Source organism: Amblyomma maculatum, chromosome 8 (assembly GCF_055883805.1).
Source record: "Amblyomma maculatum isolate TAMU_Amacu chromosome 8, ASM5588380v1, whole genome shotgun sequence".
Lineage (NCBI taxonomy): Eukaryota > Metazoa > Arthropoda > Arachnida > Ixodida > Ixodidae > Amblyomma > Amblyomma maculatum.
In genome coordinates this window covers 114,373,951-114,389,580 of record NC_139351.1, presented here as the reverse complement: position 1 = coordinate 114,389,580, position 15,630 = coordinate 114,373,951, and the positions used below count along the sequence as shown (strand labels likewise).

The window sequence follows — 15,630 nt, the reverse complement described above, 5'->3', positions numbered from 1 at the left end:
AAAAAACAGAGAGCCTATCCGGCGCTGCTGACATGCTATATACTCTGCGTAGGAAATACGAAAGGGGATTGCTGAGAGGCAAATGGCAGGAGAGTGGTGCGGAAAATAAAGGAAATGAACTATACAGAAGCACAAAACGAACGCCATCATATGCATATTTCGCTACCGGCATCGACGATCAGCGGTGCAGGTTTTGTTGGACAGGCTTTTTTTTTTTCTTCATTCTTCATACATCTTTTCAACGCTATACTGGGGGACCACTGTCATTTGCGATTTTCTCTGTACTGGCAGACAGAGCATTATTTACCTCTGAGTAATCCTGAGTGCCTGCATGGACACATATGTCTCTGAATGTGTGTGTTTGAGCAAGCTACTAAGTGTAGCAGCTTTTTTTTTTTTTTTCTATCCTCAGTTTTTTGTCATTTCATTTTAACTTTTGTTTTATTCTGTCTTACTGCAATGCCATGACGTTTGAAGGAATGCAGAATAAAATGCAATAGGAATGCCTTGGGAAGGCACAGTATAACCGTGCCTATGTCCATGCGTTTCATGAGTGCCACAAAGGCTTCAGGGTGGCGTAACTTCGTTTTATATGTCTGCCCGGTTCTTCGGGCAGTCGCCCTGAAACTCGAATGTCAACAGTCGCTGCTTTGATTTGATCAGCCTCTTGCCCGTTGGAGATGAGTATACATCCTCAGGATCGTGAAATGACTAAGGGAACTTTTGTTTGTTTGCTTTTACGCAGGCATGGCGAAGACCAGATCGTGACCCCGTTTGCTCAAATCTTGGCCTCACTACGTAGCGTGCTGAACAACATTAAGCATCTCACCAAGGACGTACCACCCACGTGAGTCTCCTTCTCTCGGTGCTTGCTTAAGTGCTGCGCTTTTTTATTTTTTTATTTATTTGTTTTTTTTTCTTCTTTTTGCTGCTCGTAAACTATTGCGAGGCTTTTGTATCGACTGCATTGCTTTTAACAAAATTGCGGGCATTCCCAAATAAGTATGTCCATATAAGTTATGTCGCTCAATCCTGAACTTTCGTGACTTAATTCCCTGTTCCTTTCAACATCGGTAGAATTGTGCAATACTGTCGTTATAAGACCATTAAGCGAGAAGTAGAAAAGAGTACTGCTTTCGGTAGGCGGCTTTCAAGGGGGCTCACTTTTTTTTTTTTTCTAATACCTCTTATCTGATAGCACACCCCATTGAAATGTCAACTGAAGCGTACTAACACCTTTATTAAAAAGAAAAAAAAAAGTCAGAACTTCTTTAAAGAAGCTAGGGAGTTTATTTTATTTATTTATTTATTTATTTATTTATTTATTTATTTATTTATTTATTTATTTTATTATTATTATTTTATTTTTATTTCTTTGACGATGTTGGTTCTGGTACTTTGCTGCAGACCAACAGCTAAGTTAACGATTGCTTTAGGGGCTTCTAGAATAATATATTTAACGTGCCGTAATTATCTGCAGAATGAAGCTGCCGTCCGGATCACCAGGGACAAACACGAGCGGCTCGTCTCTAACAGGTGACTAGCCTTATTGAGCACGTTCAAGTTTTGCGCGTGCTCCTTCCTCCTCGCGGCCGGTCTCACCTGACGTCACATGTCTCTTCGCGTCCGCTTGCAGAGGAGGAGTACAGTCAGATGGCCTCGAACACGGTAAAAGAGCTGGAGTGGTGCCTCGAACAGCTGGAGACGATTCAGTCGCACAGATCCGTCGGTGACATGGCCTCAAGCAAAGTGAGTTTCCACGAAGTGACATAGCTGCGCGCATTGGCAGTGATGTTCACTTTTCCCTTTTATCTTTTTTTTATCAATTTATCTCGTCTTTCTTTTAGTGCGAAAGCACTATAATCCGGAGGATACTCCCAAGAAAAAGAAAAGAAAAAAAAAAAAAACTTGTCGCATGTGGATCAGCTGTAATTGGTCACCAGCTGCCTAGCAACACTGCACAATTACCCATATTATACTCGAATGTATAGATATCGATCCGGAAGTCGATGCAGCGCAGTCACTCCGTTAGGGTGGCTAACTCCGTCACTCTTCCTGAAGCTCTGGGGTTCACCAGTGGCCGGGTGAATGAACCTGCGGTGGAAGCTAACAAAAATGGATTGGAAGATTGGTGGTGTTAAAAGCAGAAAAGTGACAATGGTAGTAATGTAGAAACAAAAATTCAATAAATAGAATGATATGGTATAGTTAACCAATCTAAAGCAATATAATTAAGATAAAGGGGGAAAAAATGAGCATGATATATAGCAGCTGCTACCACCCCGTTTCAAAGGGGACACTCCTATATTCCATCCATCTTCCATCCAGATAAAATGGGAGATAGGGTGCCTCGATGCGCACCCGCTCCCCGTGCGCATCGAGGCACCCTAACAAGAGACGAAAAACTATGCAACACCACTTTCGCAATAGATTGAATTTCAGCTAAAATTATCTCCATTTTTCTTCCTTTCTAACTCTACTACATGTCTTTCTCTTCTTCATTTCTTTCCCTATTCTGAGTGGAGAATGTAACCAAATGCTTCTCTGTAATCTTCCCACCCGCAGTTCAAGCGCATGCTCAACAAAGAACTGAGCCACTTCTCAGAGTCCAAGTCTGGGAGCCAGATATCGGAATACATCTGCAACACATTCTTGGGTGAGTGACGTCAGCCGTTATCGCGCTTTTCAAGCGGCCTTTACCATATCACTTACCGCTAGGTCGACCTAGTCAGTTCTCCAGTGTATTAAGGGGAACATTAAAAGTGGTATTGAAGGCGACGGAGCGATTTCAGGAGTTGACATCAGGAGTAGATATGATGCAGAAAAAAATGTCACCTTTTTTGTTTTTTTGTTTGTTCTTTTCTTTTTTTTTTGGGGGGGGGGGGGGGGGGTGGAAAGTTAGACGCTGAAGATCATGTCTTTCACCAGAATTTGACATCGTATGAAACGGCTTATGGGACAAAAAAATATTATTAGATTGATGTGAGGGAGATATAAAAGCAAACATATTTTGGCCCCTAATTATATCTTTGGTTATTAAGTAATATTAAGTAATTAGCTAATATCTATTCCCATTGGGATTCTATTTCTATTCGCAATCTCTTCCTTGATTCATTTTTACCGAATCATTCTTACTTGTTTTCATTATTTGCTCAAGAATCCTTATGCCGGCCTCTCCCTCCTCAAAAGTTCCCTGTAGGTTCGAGTCAACCCACATTCCCACCTGAAAGAAGAAGCCCGTGTTGGCAGCTCCTGCCATGTCATGATCTAGATTTCCTTGCGACACATTACCTCACGACCGATCAGTGATCGGCCATACCAGCTACCAGCTGTACTACCTGCCAGAGGCATGCCTGGGATATTTCGCTCGGAGGCGATTTTTCAAAAACAGAGTGCAAAGGGTCCTGGCAGGCTGATCCTGTTATTACCTTCCCTCGTGAAAGGAGCCGCTCGAGTTGGCAGTTGGCAGATCCTGCCAAACTCATATTGTCAGGCAGCCCTACATTCAGTGTAGTGCTCGAGCACTACACTGGCCGATCGGTCATGCTAGCTGACAGCTACCGCCTGCCTGCACCATGCTCGAGATTTTTCGGGGCCTTTGAACGGGTCCTTCAACGCTATAACAATAAAAAATCCCCTCCGCTTGGCGCACCGCATGAGAATGTTAGAGGAGCATCGATGTGACAGCTTAGTTTTGATGCCACAGCGTTAAATGCCACGTACGAGGGCGCAAATATGCCTAAATCTCGGGAAGTCTCGTTCGGTGCCCGTATGCCCCCATTTCGGCAGCTGGATGATGGCACGATTTCGGCTCGACATCACCTCAAGGTCGCAAACAACGAGAGCTAGCATTTCATGCTTAAAATAGCTGTGTTCATGGCCCATTCTAGACCGGAGTAGTCAGGTCCAGCGGTGGCAGTTTCGACCTTGTCTCCGCGCTGCTGGAAGTAGACGTTGCTTTGAGGTCGCATGTAGTCCAGATTCTTTGCAAGCCCTTAGCCAGACACCCTCTGCTTGTTGTTGTCTTTCACAGACAAGGTACAGGACTTGGACCTCCAGGTCCTTCGGCCCGAGGAGTGTGTAGCTGTGCCTGTCAGTGGTGTGACAGGAGCGCCCGTTCCCGCGGTCCCCGGCAGCGGGGGCAAGACACGCCAGCACCGGCCGTCCGACGCCATGTCTCAGATCTCGGGCATTCGGCGCTCCCTGCACCACACCAACAGTCTGACCACGCTTCCCAAGTATGGCGTGGAGACGCCCCGGGAGCAGGAACTTGGACTCGCGCTCCAGGATCTTGACCGCTGGGGCTGTAACATCTTCAAGGTGGCTGAGTACTCGGGCGGGAAGCCACTCACCGCCATCACCTACACCATTTTCAAGGTATGTGCTGCTGTAGCACATATGGCATCAGTATGTGACTCACTATATAGTGTCTTAATTAGGGCCTAAGAAAAGCTATTTACGAAAACTAGAAAATGCGCACGAGCAATAGGTATCCCATCAACTGTCAACGCAACAATTTTTAAGGTACCTTTTCATTCTGAAGATATGGGCGATCGAAAGTGATGATGCTCCTCCTCCCTCTCCTCAACTTAGCCCACGCTGGTGGACAAGAGGAAAAAGAAGTAAACAATTCGCAATGGCGCCCCATCCACGCCCCATCCTGCCCGCTTAACTTTAGAGCGTCCAATGAGTGGGCGCGTCCAGCCAGTCCATGTGATGTCACATGGAAGGTTTGTGCGGCGCACACGGAGATGTGTCGCCCCGATCGGTCGCGAGCGGTCGCCAAGAGCACATTTTAAAAGTTATTTGTAAGTTATACACTCTATGCAAAGCTTTCAAATTTGACTCAAATACTTGAATACTCATAAGGAACACTTCTATGGATTTCTTGCATTAGACTGTTGCCTCAAGTAGCACTTTAGGGGTCAGGGTCTTAAGGGAAGATGAGCTTATAGTCGATGCCTTGCAGTTTGTGACTACCACTTCTTTCGTGTCCTATATGTGTGGTTCTTTTTTTACGTATCATCTCACCACTTCGCAATCAATATTGCTACTCATAAGTTAGGCAGTGCTTGCCCTATAATAATATCGTTCCATTGATTGCCCTGACAATCTTTCTACTAGCTAGCACTGCTGCTACAATACTGGCCCAATTGCCTCACAACTGATAGCAATGCAGCATTCACTACAAGGACTGCAGGATAGGAAGCGTTTTTTATATTACAGCTACTTCGACTTCACTGAACTCCATGTCAGTAAACAGGCAGGTACCTGTTTGGGTAGCACTCTACACAGGTAATATGTGGCTGAGCACAAATGCGTAGAATATAAATTGTGAGTCATTTGCACTTGATTGTTAACCAGTGCATAGAGTCTACTTGAACAGAGTGAATTTATGTGTGGCAACTTGTATTTCCCACTGACAGCTTTAATGTTCTTCGCTAGTTGTTCCCGTTGGAAGTAGCTTACCTTTCTTTCTGTCCCTTTTTTTGCAGGACCGTGACCTCCTAAAGACGTTTGACATTTCATCCAAAAAGTTTCTGACGTTCCTGATGACGCTGGAAGACCACTACCTGAAGGTCCCCTACCACAACAGCAGCCACGCGGCCGACGTGACGCAGTCCATCCACGTACTGCTCCTTTCACCAGCACTCGACACTGTCTTCACAGACCTCGAGATACTGGCAGCACTATTCGCTGCTGCCATACACGATGTCGACCATCCGGGTGTCACCAACCAGTACCTCATCAACACAAGTGAGTGTTTGCCCTAGCTGATGCCATGGAAAGCGCAAAAAAAACTGGAATGAAAGTCAAGAAACATGAACAACAGAAAAAGCGCTGAACTACCAACTGAATTTCATTGAAAAACAGACAATTTCTTGTACATTTGAATCAAAAGTATGCTACACATTATAATAAGAGGTGGCTTGTTCGTCAGTAAAAATTGAGTTGGTAGTTCACCACCTGTCTTGTCGTCCATGTTTCTTCACTCGCTTCCTCATTTCTTCTGTGCTGCTACTTTTCATGATGAATAACAGACTAGGCAATCCTAAGATATTGATCTAGCTGATGTCATCGCTGTTAACACTAGCGATGACGTTTCCGGTCCATTATATCCATTGTCCTGTATTCAGCCATGCAGCATGAAGAACAATTATCTCTTATGCCTCAGATGCCTTTGCAACATGAAAATTCACACTAATCGTCGAGATCAAAATTTAACCTGCATCTCATAGTCTATTCTGTAATGTATTAGTAATAATAAAAGTAGGTGGACACACTTGAGCTCCACTGTTAAGGGCATGATAGTGTATATGGCTTCCCTCATTACCCCCTTGTGGGTCCATGTTCACATGTATAGGCTTTGCTGCTTGTTTAATCACTAATGCCATAATTTGTGCCTCCATTATATCACATATGCTCATCCGCATGCAGTAAGCTACCACACTATGCAAAAGACGACCCGACAGAGATATCAAGCTTCACACTAACAAAGCCATACCAACTTGCCTGCATGGCCTACGAGTAGCACTCGAGCTTCTGCCAACTCACCTATGTCACGTGGTTTTGTGATGTTACACAGCACACTTACCACTCAATGCCTGCAGCCATCTCACCTGCCAACTACTGCCTGCCAGAGGCATTTTTGTAATTTTTTGTGTCGTGTGCCGACACTGATGCTGGATTTTCTGGAAAACGGCACCTTTAGGACTACCACATTAAAGCCTTAGTAAAATTGCAGCAAGAACAATTGTCAACCATTTTGCATAAAACCAACAGATCAGTTTCAGAACTTTATATGCTTCCAAACAATGGTGATAGAGCAAGCCACAGAGCAAATTAGATTTCATATTTTAGGGAAAAAGTCATATTTGAAGTTGGAATACTAGCCTTAAGGTCTGAAAAGTGCTTCCTGATATAGCATTCCTTTTGCATAAGTTGTCGTGCATTATCACACAGGATTTCAATTACAGACAGAAATGCAGAGGTTGAACTCCACATACAGGCGAAATAACATAGAAACAAGCGTTTAAGGTCTCCATATGTTTTTGACTTCTGTGTTATGTCTAACGATTTTTCGCTGTTCATTTTCTTTCCTCTCCTATGAATACATAAGGTTCGGAGCTAGCCATCATGTACAATGACGAATCAGTGCTGGAGAACCACTCGCTGGCCGTGGCGTTCAAGCTGCTCCAGGACGAGACGTGCAACATCTTTGAGAACTTGACCAAGAAGCAGAGGCTCACGATGCGCAAGATGGTCATCGACATGGTCCTGGCTACAGACATGTCTAAACACATGAGCCTGCTTGCAGACCTCAAGACTATGGTTGAAACCAAGAAGGTCGCTGGCTCCGGCGTTCTCCTCCTCGACAACTACACTGAGAGGATACAGGTGAATTAATCTGCTTTGTTTTATTGCGTTGCTTTTTACTTACTCCTGTTGCATGCCTGCATCAGTGCCTACACATTTTGGACACAAAGTATGCACAATACCAGTATTTCCCCCACCGTTCCATGATCAAGAGCAGCAGCCCAATAAAGCCTCATCCTGGACAAAGCCCTTTAAAACTGCCTGTCACGGCTATGTTATTTCCCCACTTGACCTTGTTTGTCCCCTACTATGTTTCTTTTCCCACACTATCACCCTAACAAACCATCAGTCTCATGTTTGCATTAAGTATGCTTCGTCGAATTCCACAAATTCACTCATGCTGTATTACAGCAGTGTTTTGGCGGGCTTGAACACGTGTAGGAGGCGATGATTGAAGTTTTTGATGTTTTTCCCAGGTTTTGCAGAACATGATCCACTGTGCCGATTTGAGCAACCCAACAAAGCCACTGGAGCTGTACAGAACGTGGGTGGACTTGGTCATGTCCGAGTTTTTCATGCAAGGAGACAAGGAGCGGGCAGAAAATCTCGACATCAGTCCCATGTGCGACAGGCATACGGCCACCATCGAAAAGACTCAGGTGTGTAAGTGGACTCGGAATGATCGCCTGAAAATTTCCCCTGTGGAAAAATAGCAGTGTGGCCATTAATCTATGTAGATGGGTTTGGTGTAGGGTTAGGGTAGAACAGCGCAGCTTTACTCACACTATTTTAATGCAATAGCATTAGTGTCCAATTTCCGAGAAAAAACCAAGTGGCTTCCAATGTCTGTCATGAAAATTCGATTGGTGAGAGAGCTGTCATAAAAATCACCGTTAGATTGAGAGAGGTCGCATGACCTCGTGATGCCATATGCATCACAGACCAATCAGCCAAGGTTTTGCGATGTCACAAGACGGTGTGACATGGCCAAGTAGGCAAATGCCTTGGCAGGGGGCTGTCAGAGGTGTTGAATGGATGATGATGGGCTGATGAGTTATGTGAGACTCTTAGGCACGGCACTTTTGGGTGTCAAGACCCGCTTCCCATCTGACAATAATAGACAGGAAAAGTGGGAGGAAGGGGAGAGGAAAGAAGAGGCAGAATTTTTATTTCGCCATGCTCCCGCACACCTATGGAGGAAGGAGGAGAATGCGCACACCCTTGCGCCTATTTCTTTCATGTTGTTTCCCCTCTCCCCGACACCACAGCTGCATTGGCTGCTTCTACTCTAAACTGGCTGTTGCCAAACGAGTTTCCTCTCATTCCTTCATGCTTTTAGCTTGCAAACGTCACACAGTGTCACACGGAAAATGACCGAGGTGATGCAATTGTGTTTTAGAAAGGCACACCTTCCTTGTGCGCGGTGCAATGTTCGATATATCGATCGGCCGGTGAAATTGGAGTTCGAATATATAAGACACAACTTTCCTATATTTTTACATGGAATTTTCAAGGGGATAATGTGTGAGTTCGATATAACCAAAATTCGAAATATCCAGGTTAAAATTTTCTACTTAACCTTATTACTTACTACTTCTATAGTGAGCACTACAACTAGCAAGTAGTTAAGGTCATTATACTTAGTAAAAATTAATTATGTTCATAGAGCAATGATTTTCCATGGAGTAAAGGGTCTCCTATGTTTTTCTCCACTCAAGCCTGTCTCTTGCTTTTGTCATCAATTTCACCATGTATTCCACGTAGGGAACACAAGCAGGGCGACAGTGGCCATTGGCATTTCATCAAGTACAAATGTTTTAGATAGCCATCTTAATTTGCTTTTAAGTTGAATGTCAGCGCTTATGTAGATGTCATTTCTCATGTTCTCAACCTGAGGTTTTCCGAACCTTTTTAGATGGTGGGCAAACGGCTGTAATTGAATATGGGGGAAATGTGCAGCAGTCGTCGAGATGTTGTTGCACATGGCGATGATGATCCATATTTGGGTTTTGACCAATTCATAAGAGTTAACAAAGCTTTGTTCCCTTTATCTTGTGATAGCACTTCTAGTGTTATTTGGCTGTTATGACCTTCTTTTGGGGATTTATTGTATGCTGTAGTTCTATAAAGACATGACACTTTTCAAGGCTGTTGCAGTATCCAAGATTTAGCAGTGATTGATTGGCTAGGCGAGGCTCCCACTCACATGTAAGGTGACATAACTGCCTAATGGAGCAATTATTTATCACATGCCATCTTTATTCGCACAGGTTGGCTTCATCGACTACATTGCTCACCCGCTGTGGGAGACATGGGCCGATCTGGTGCACCCAGACGCCCAGGAGATCTTGGACCGGCTGGAAGAAAACCGCGACTGGTACCAGAACATGATCCCCATCAGCCCGACGTCCAGCGTGCCGGACATCGCCCCAGATGGCAGTGGCGGTGGCGGAGGCGATGGCGAAGAGGACGGCGACGAGGGAAGTGGAAAGAGTGCCGACAAGATTAAGTTTCAGATCACCATTGAGGAGCCTGAAGACGACGACAACTGCATCCGCGAGGAGAGTCCCACATCCTCGGACGGCTAGCAGCCGGCTCCTCCTCCCGCTCAGGACGCCCAGTCGGGGACGCCGGCGTGCCACTCCGAACTCCACTTCCTCCCGCCGCCATCGCTAGCGGCGCCGGCGAAGAACGCGTCGGCGACGCCACCACACAAGCCGCGCGGGCGAGCCGCAGCGGGCTTCCTAGGCCGGTTCAGGGCCTGTTGCCTCGCCACTCTTAACTTATTTAGTCGATGGTGTGGCGGTGCCCGAAGGCGCGGGACTTCGACCCCTGAGGGTGCCGCTGACCGCGACGCCACCTCATCTCTGCTGCTTAACTGCGGTCCTGACTCTTAGAGAAGAGAGGAAGAAGAGACGCATTCTCGCCACCCCTTCTTGCCCATCCCATTGTACTCGGAGGAAGTCCTCCCACGCCTCCGCCATAGTGCTCTAATCTGCAGCGGCGACATGGAACGTTCACGTCTGTTTTTTCGCGTTACGTGCGTCTGGAAACAGACAGCTGCTGGCGAGTGACTTTCTACGGCTGCGCCGTGACGTGTGTGCGTGTGCGTGTGTGTGTGCATACCGTCGTGGACGCTGTGTAGCCGTCACTGTGTATTATTGATTTTCGCCGCCAGCCTCTGTCTCTTCCTTCGCTTGCATTTCATTTCGTCGTCTCTCCGCCACTGGCACAAGGGTGCGAACAAGCAAGCATGCACACGACGTTGCATTTTTGACGGAGTGCAAGTCAAAACACACACAAGGCGGGTTTGGAACAGTAACCGTGCTGGCTGCTCATCACAAAAAAAAGAAAAGCCAGCCGGGCGTGCCCGCAGTTGCCGTCCAAACTCTGCCTCTTCTTCTGTGGCGCCGGCCTTCGTCTTACCAAGCAGCATCATGACAACCTTAAAGGCTTCTCCTTGCGCCCACTTCTTCTTGGACCTTTTGAATCCTTCGCCCTCCACGCACACACATCATTCGGCGTGCGTGTGAGCGCCGTCGCGAAAGTGCGAAGAGCAGTGCATCTAGTCAACAACAGCATCAGCAGCAGCGCGCCCCGCGGACCTGGCACGTCACACACGTGGTTCTTTGCCGCGCCGATCTTTGCACATGTCCCTCATCTGTGACCTCTTCCGCCTCCTCGTCCACCTCAGTTACATGCGGGCACACAGGGAGGTGAAGACGCTCTCTATCTCTCAACCTGCCTGTGCTCTTAGTGCCCTCTCCAAGATTTCTTGCTTGTGCTCCAAGGTTGCGCTTGTTGACAAGCGAAGCCGTAATTCGTGATGGTGATAAACCAGGAAGGGACCTATGTCATGCATAATGGACGCACACAGGGGTTTCAAGACTCGGCCATTGAACGTGTGTCTCTGTCTCGCTCTTTCCTCCTTTCCCTCTTATTTTGAAGGGACAGGGGAAGGGTGCTGATGTTAGTCAGGTCGTTCAGCGGTTACATATACTTAATACTCGTGGCTGCCCTTCTGGAATAGGGCAGCTGGAAGAAGATACATACGCGGAGTCCGCCCGTGTAGTACGAGAAGAGATATGTGTGTGTATTGCTGCATGCTGCTGTTGTATTCTACGAGTACAAGCAATACACCACACATGCAGAACACGGTGCAGGACATTTTCGTCTTCATGTTATAGAAGAGAACGGACAGACACACTTGGTTGTTGTTGTTGCATTTTGAAGAGAATGCGAGACAGGAGAAAGTGTGCAAAAATATGATGATGCGTTAGGATGGAAAAAAAAGAATAACATACTTTATTCTTCCTTACCCACTCGTGAAACACTCGTTGTGTGAAGTTTTCACTCTTTAGGCAAGTTCTCCTCATTGTTGCTTGTATGCGGAGACATCGATGATCGGTATGTGCCAGGTATAGAAAAGAATGCATTGCAGGACACTTATAACTGTTGACAAGTGGGCAAGGGAAATTTTAACTCATTGTAACCGGGCATAATTCTTTATCTGGAATGACTTTAACTGCTGACATTTCCTTTTTCTTTCACTAGCATGTGTCCTTACTGGGAAGCACATGCAATGTGGTGTCTATTAACTTAACAGGTTAACTGAATATTCAGTCATAACCAATGTCCTTGTGTATATAAGTGGTCTGCACTGCAGAAAATAAACATGGCTTTTCGAAGGAAGTGGGAGGGAAAAAGAAAAGAAAGGAAGATGATAAAGAATGAGAGTGTATACATTATTGATGCACTTTCCCCCAAAGGTTGTGGTTAGACTCTTTTAGGAATTGTAGGAAACTGCTTTGTTTATTACTTTGCTGAGTGTTAAAGGCAGCGCGAGTTGGAGCCTCAGGATACATGTGCACATGTTGTATAGGAAAGCATTATACGACGTCTTTAGTAAACAAAATGAAGCTGTGCTTGTGTTTACGAGTTTGTTTTACTCTGTTTCCTGCTGGATTCATTTTCTTTTTCCTCTTCGTTTTTGAGACGAAGTGACTCTTTGCTTTTGATGTGAGCTTTGAACTGTGAAACATTCAGAAATGCGCATTAGCCTCCAGAAAAAGAACACCCTTCATTTAGATCTCCTGACCTTTCCCTGTTAGCAGGATGAATGCAAAGAACGTAAAAAGAACATGTGAATAAAATCGCTGGTATCAAAGATTATACTCTTGCAGACAAAGGCTCTGTAAAATGTGTATTTCACTACTTTTAAGGTGTGACGCTTGCACCGAAGGGAGTAATTTTTGCACCATGATGATAAAACGGTGTTTATCGTTCATGTGTACTAGTAATCCTGTTGTTATTCAGGTTTACTAAGTGTATTACCCGCACCGATGTGATAAGCACATTTCATCAAGCACATTACTTATTCCCTGTGAGGTGCACATGATGTTAAACTGGCACGACATGACACTTGCCTCAATAGTTCGGTAACTTTCAGTCCTAAGGAAAGGCAACAGCCTTCTAAGATTGCTCTGGAGCAATCCCAAACTCTATCTGGTCTAAAATGTGCACCATTCAGTATAAAGCACCTGCAACAGCTTGTATCTGGTGCAAAACATTGCACCCTTCGGTAGCGTTCGTCACTCCTCTAAGGTTGCAGCATTCGCTTCCTTATTTCCGGTAGCGAAATGACCGCTATGCTGGTCTCGTTTGGCCTTGCGATCTATTCTCACAATGCCATCATCGTGTTTTTTGTTTTTTGGCTTCTTTTTCTCTCTCTTTTTTCAGTGTGCGTTAGTATTTCACATGTACTAACAGTAATGCCCCCCTCTCACCCTCATTTCTTTTTCAACTCCTTGTTGTGCCTGAGCTAGTCTTCTGCGAGTGTTTCCAAAAATAAATGAATACATAATGGGATGATAAAACAGTATTTTCAAGTTCTCATGCCCAGCACGCATTTGGACCTCCGTTAACCTGTTCTAAAGCCTTGCCCTGTACACCTGATGAATGTTGCCTTTCCAGATGAGTTCCTAGAGTTAGCATACGATCACACTGTCTTAATAAAAACAAACGAAAAGAAAAAAAAAGCGTTGTACTGCTATTTCTTCTTGCATTCTCCCCAACCAGCTGCTGCACACCCATAGGGGTACACTCTCCGTCAAAATTCTATGGAACATGACACTGGCAAAACACCATTTGCACCGAGAGGACGGTTCTTTAATGTGCATCTCATAATTTGCAAATGGGTAAATATAAGCTGCAGGCGTCCTTACGAGGCTTTATACAAATCTTGGCGCTGATTTCGCATTCCACCGACTTTTGTTTGTGGTGTAAATGCATGGTTACTGACATTATAAAGCAGGCCATATGACTTTCATCCAATCAACGATTCCTCGATGTGCTTGAATAACCAATAGATGCCTTAATTCTGAGTATCTCCTTAGAGGAGGTGTCTACTAAAAACTAAATCTATTGTTAAAATAACATCAGAATTTGCTTTTTTGTGCAAACCGACTGTTCCATGCATGCAGTCACCTTGAAAGGGGTCAGACATTTTTTTTGCGTTCAACAGAAAAATTAACTTCTGCATTCAAATTGAAGACTCGTAAATCAGTTGATAGCTGCTTTTGAGGTCTTCTTGCAGAAGCGAAAAAAAAGAATGATGTGGTTTAACACTTCTAAACGTAGTTATTGTGCAGCAGCGAGTGAAGCCATCGCTGAGGATGATGTAGAAGCAACCGCAACATCCGCTGTCGCTTTCTACCATTGTATTTCACGGGCACACACTCGTTGGTTCTGTCGCGAGCTTCTCGTTCTTCGTCTGTTTCAGCGTCTTGTTTAGCGCACCTCTTCTGCAGCAATTCCACAAGGGGAGCTATATCGGCTTGATATTATCGAACATGACCTCACGATGTCGCCGGAGAGTTGACGTACTCGGCCCGGCGCGCACTTCAGCCGGCAAACGAAGCTGGAGGAGAAACTACCAGCGATGGAACCACTCTACCCTTGTTCAGTGCTCTTTCACACCTTGTAGCCATCTCCTTTCTCTCATTCTACCCTGGATACCTTCTCCTAGTCGCACGGTATTACAGCGGCGGAACTGTTTACCCACCACTAGTTACGTTCACTACGACAGAGCCCGGAGGCGCGCGCAGCTGCGCCTCTCCGTAGCGAGTCGCACCTCCACCGGCTCAAGGCCCAACACTCACCAAACTTAACCTCACCAAAATTAACTGATATTACTAATGCTTGGTGAGCAATCTCACCAACTTTATTATAAAAGTGTTTGCTTCCAAGTTGTTTCGATCTATAAAGGCGTAATGGCTACCGTTGCGTGCCTGCATGTGCAGCCTCATTCGCGTGCTTTGCTACTCGTTAACTAAAATCTTTCTGTTCACAGTACTACTCGCAGTACAGTACTATTCACAGCTTGCTTAGAGGAAGTATTCAGAGACTTGGAATGGGAGCAGTTAGGGATAAGGGTAGATGGAGAATACCTCAGTAATCTGCGATTTGCTGATGACATTGCCTTGCTAAGCAACTCGGGAGATGAACTGCAAATAATGATTGATGACCTAGACAGGAAAAGTAGAAAGGTAGGCTTGAAAATCAATATGCAGAAGACTAAGGTAATGTTCAACAGCCTCGTGAAGGAACAGCAGTTTACATTAGGTAGCGAAGTACTGGAAGTAGTAGGCGAATATGCCTACTTAGGACAGGTAGTAACGGCAGATCCGGACCATGAAAAGGAAATAAGAAGAATAAGATTGGGATGGAGCGCATTTGGCAAGCACTCGCAGATTATGTCTAGCAGCTTACCGGTATCGCTAAAGAGGAAAGTAACAGTTGCATCTTACCTGTACTCACCTATGGCGCTGAAACGTGGAGGCTAATCAAGAGAGTTCTACTTAAGTTGAAGACAACCCAGATGGCTATGGAACGAAAAATGGTAGGGGTAACATTAAAGGCCCACTGTCCACCCTCCGGTCGAAAATATTTTCTTCCCCGGTGACTGTGAGACTTCGCCCCTAGAACGCAAGGCCGCAAAATGTTTTTGAAAAGAGTAACTAATAACGCAGTTACAGCCACCGCAATCACCCGATTCTATCATGCCTCTCTCCTTCCGTTCCCTCGCAAAGGTTTTTCACTCTCCTGCCCGAGGTCGTCTAGCCTCCGCAATACAAATTCCCCTTCCTCCTCCGCGTTTGGCGGGAGGTGGGGCGTGGCTCTCCGAGAGCGCGAAAAAAAAAAAAAAAAAAAAAAAACGGTCGAGGGAGCGCGCGCCGCTGATTGTCTGGTCGTGACGAGGGAAAAGCGCGCTGCGAGCGGTAGACACCCATCCTTTTCCCGTCAGTCAGCGAG

At 45.6% G+C, this 15,630-nt stretch overlaps 1 protein-coding gene across 8 annotated transcripts in view; it reads left to right on the top strand.

Annotated features, from left to right (window-relative positions):
• Positions 1-10,693, top strand: part of dnc (phosphodiesterase dunce) — a 526,810-nt gene extending 516,117 nt beyond the window's left edge. For all 8 annotated transcript variants that reach the window (XM_084577296.1, XM_084577295.1, XM_084577294.1 and 5 more), the window contains 9 exons: positions 746-847; positions 1,481-1,536; positions 1,637-1,749; positions 2,566-2,656; positions 4,034-4,377; positions 5,496-5,757; positions 7,121-7,398; positions 7,794-7,976; positions 9,588-10,693. In XM_084577296.1, coding sequence (XP_084433422.1) covers positions 746-847; positions 1,481-1,536; positions 1,637-1,749; positions 2,566-2,656; positions 4,034-4,377; positions 5,496-5,757; positions 7,121-7,398; positions 7,794-7,976; positions 9,588-9,905 — 1,747 coding nt within the window. In that variant the 3' untranslated portion in view covers positions 9,906-10,693. The remainder of the gene's footprint in view (positions 1-745; positions 848-1,480; positions 1,537-1,636; positions 1,750-2,565; positions 2,657-4,033; positions 4,378-5,495; positions 5,758-7,120; positions 7,399-7,793; positions 7,977-9,587) is intronic.
• The last annotated feature ends 4,937 nt before the right edge of the window (positions 10,694-15,630 follow it).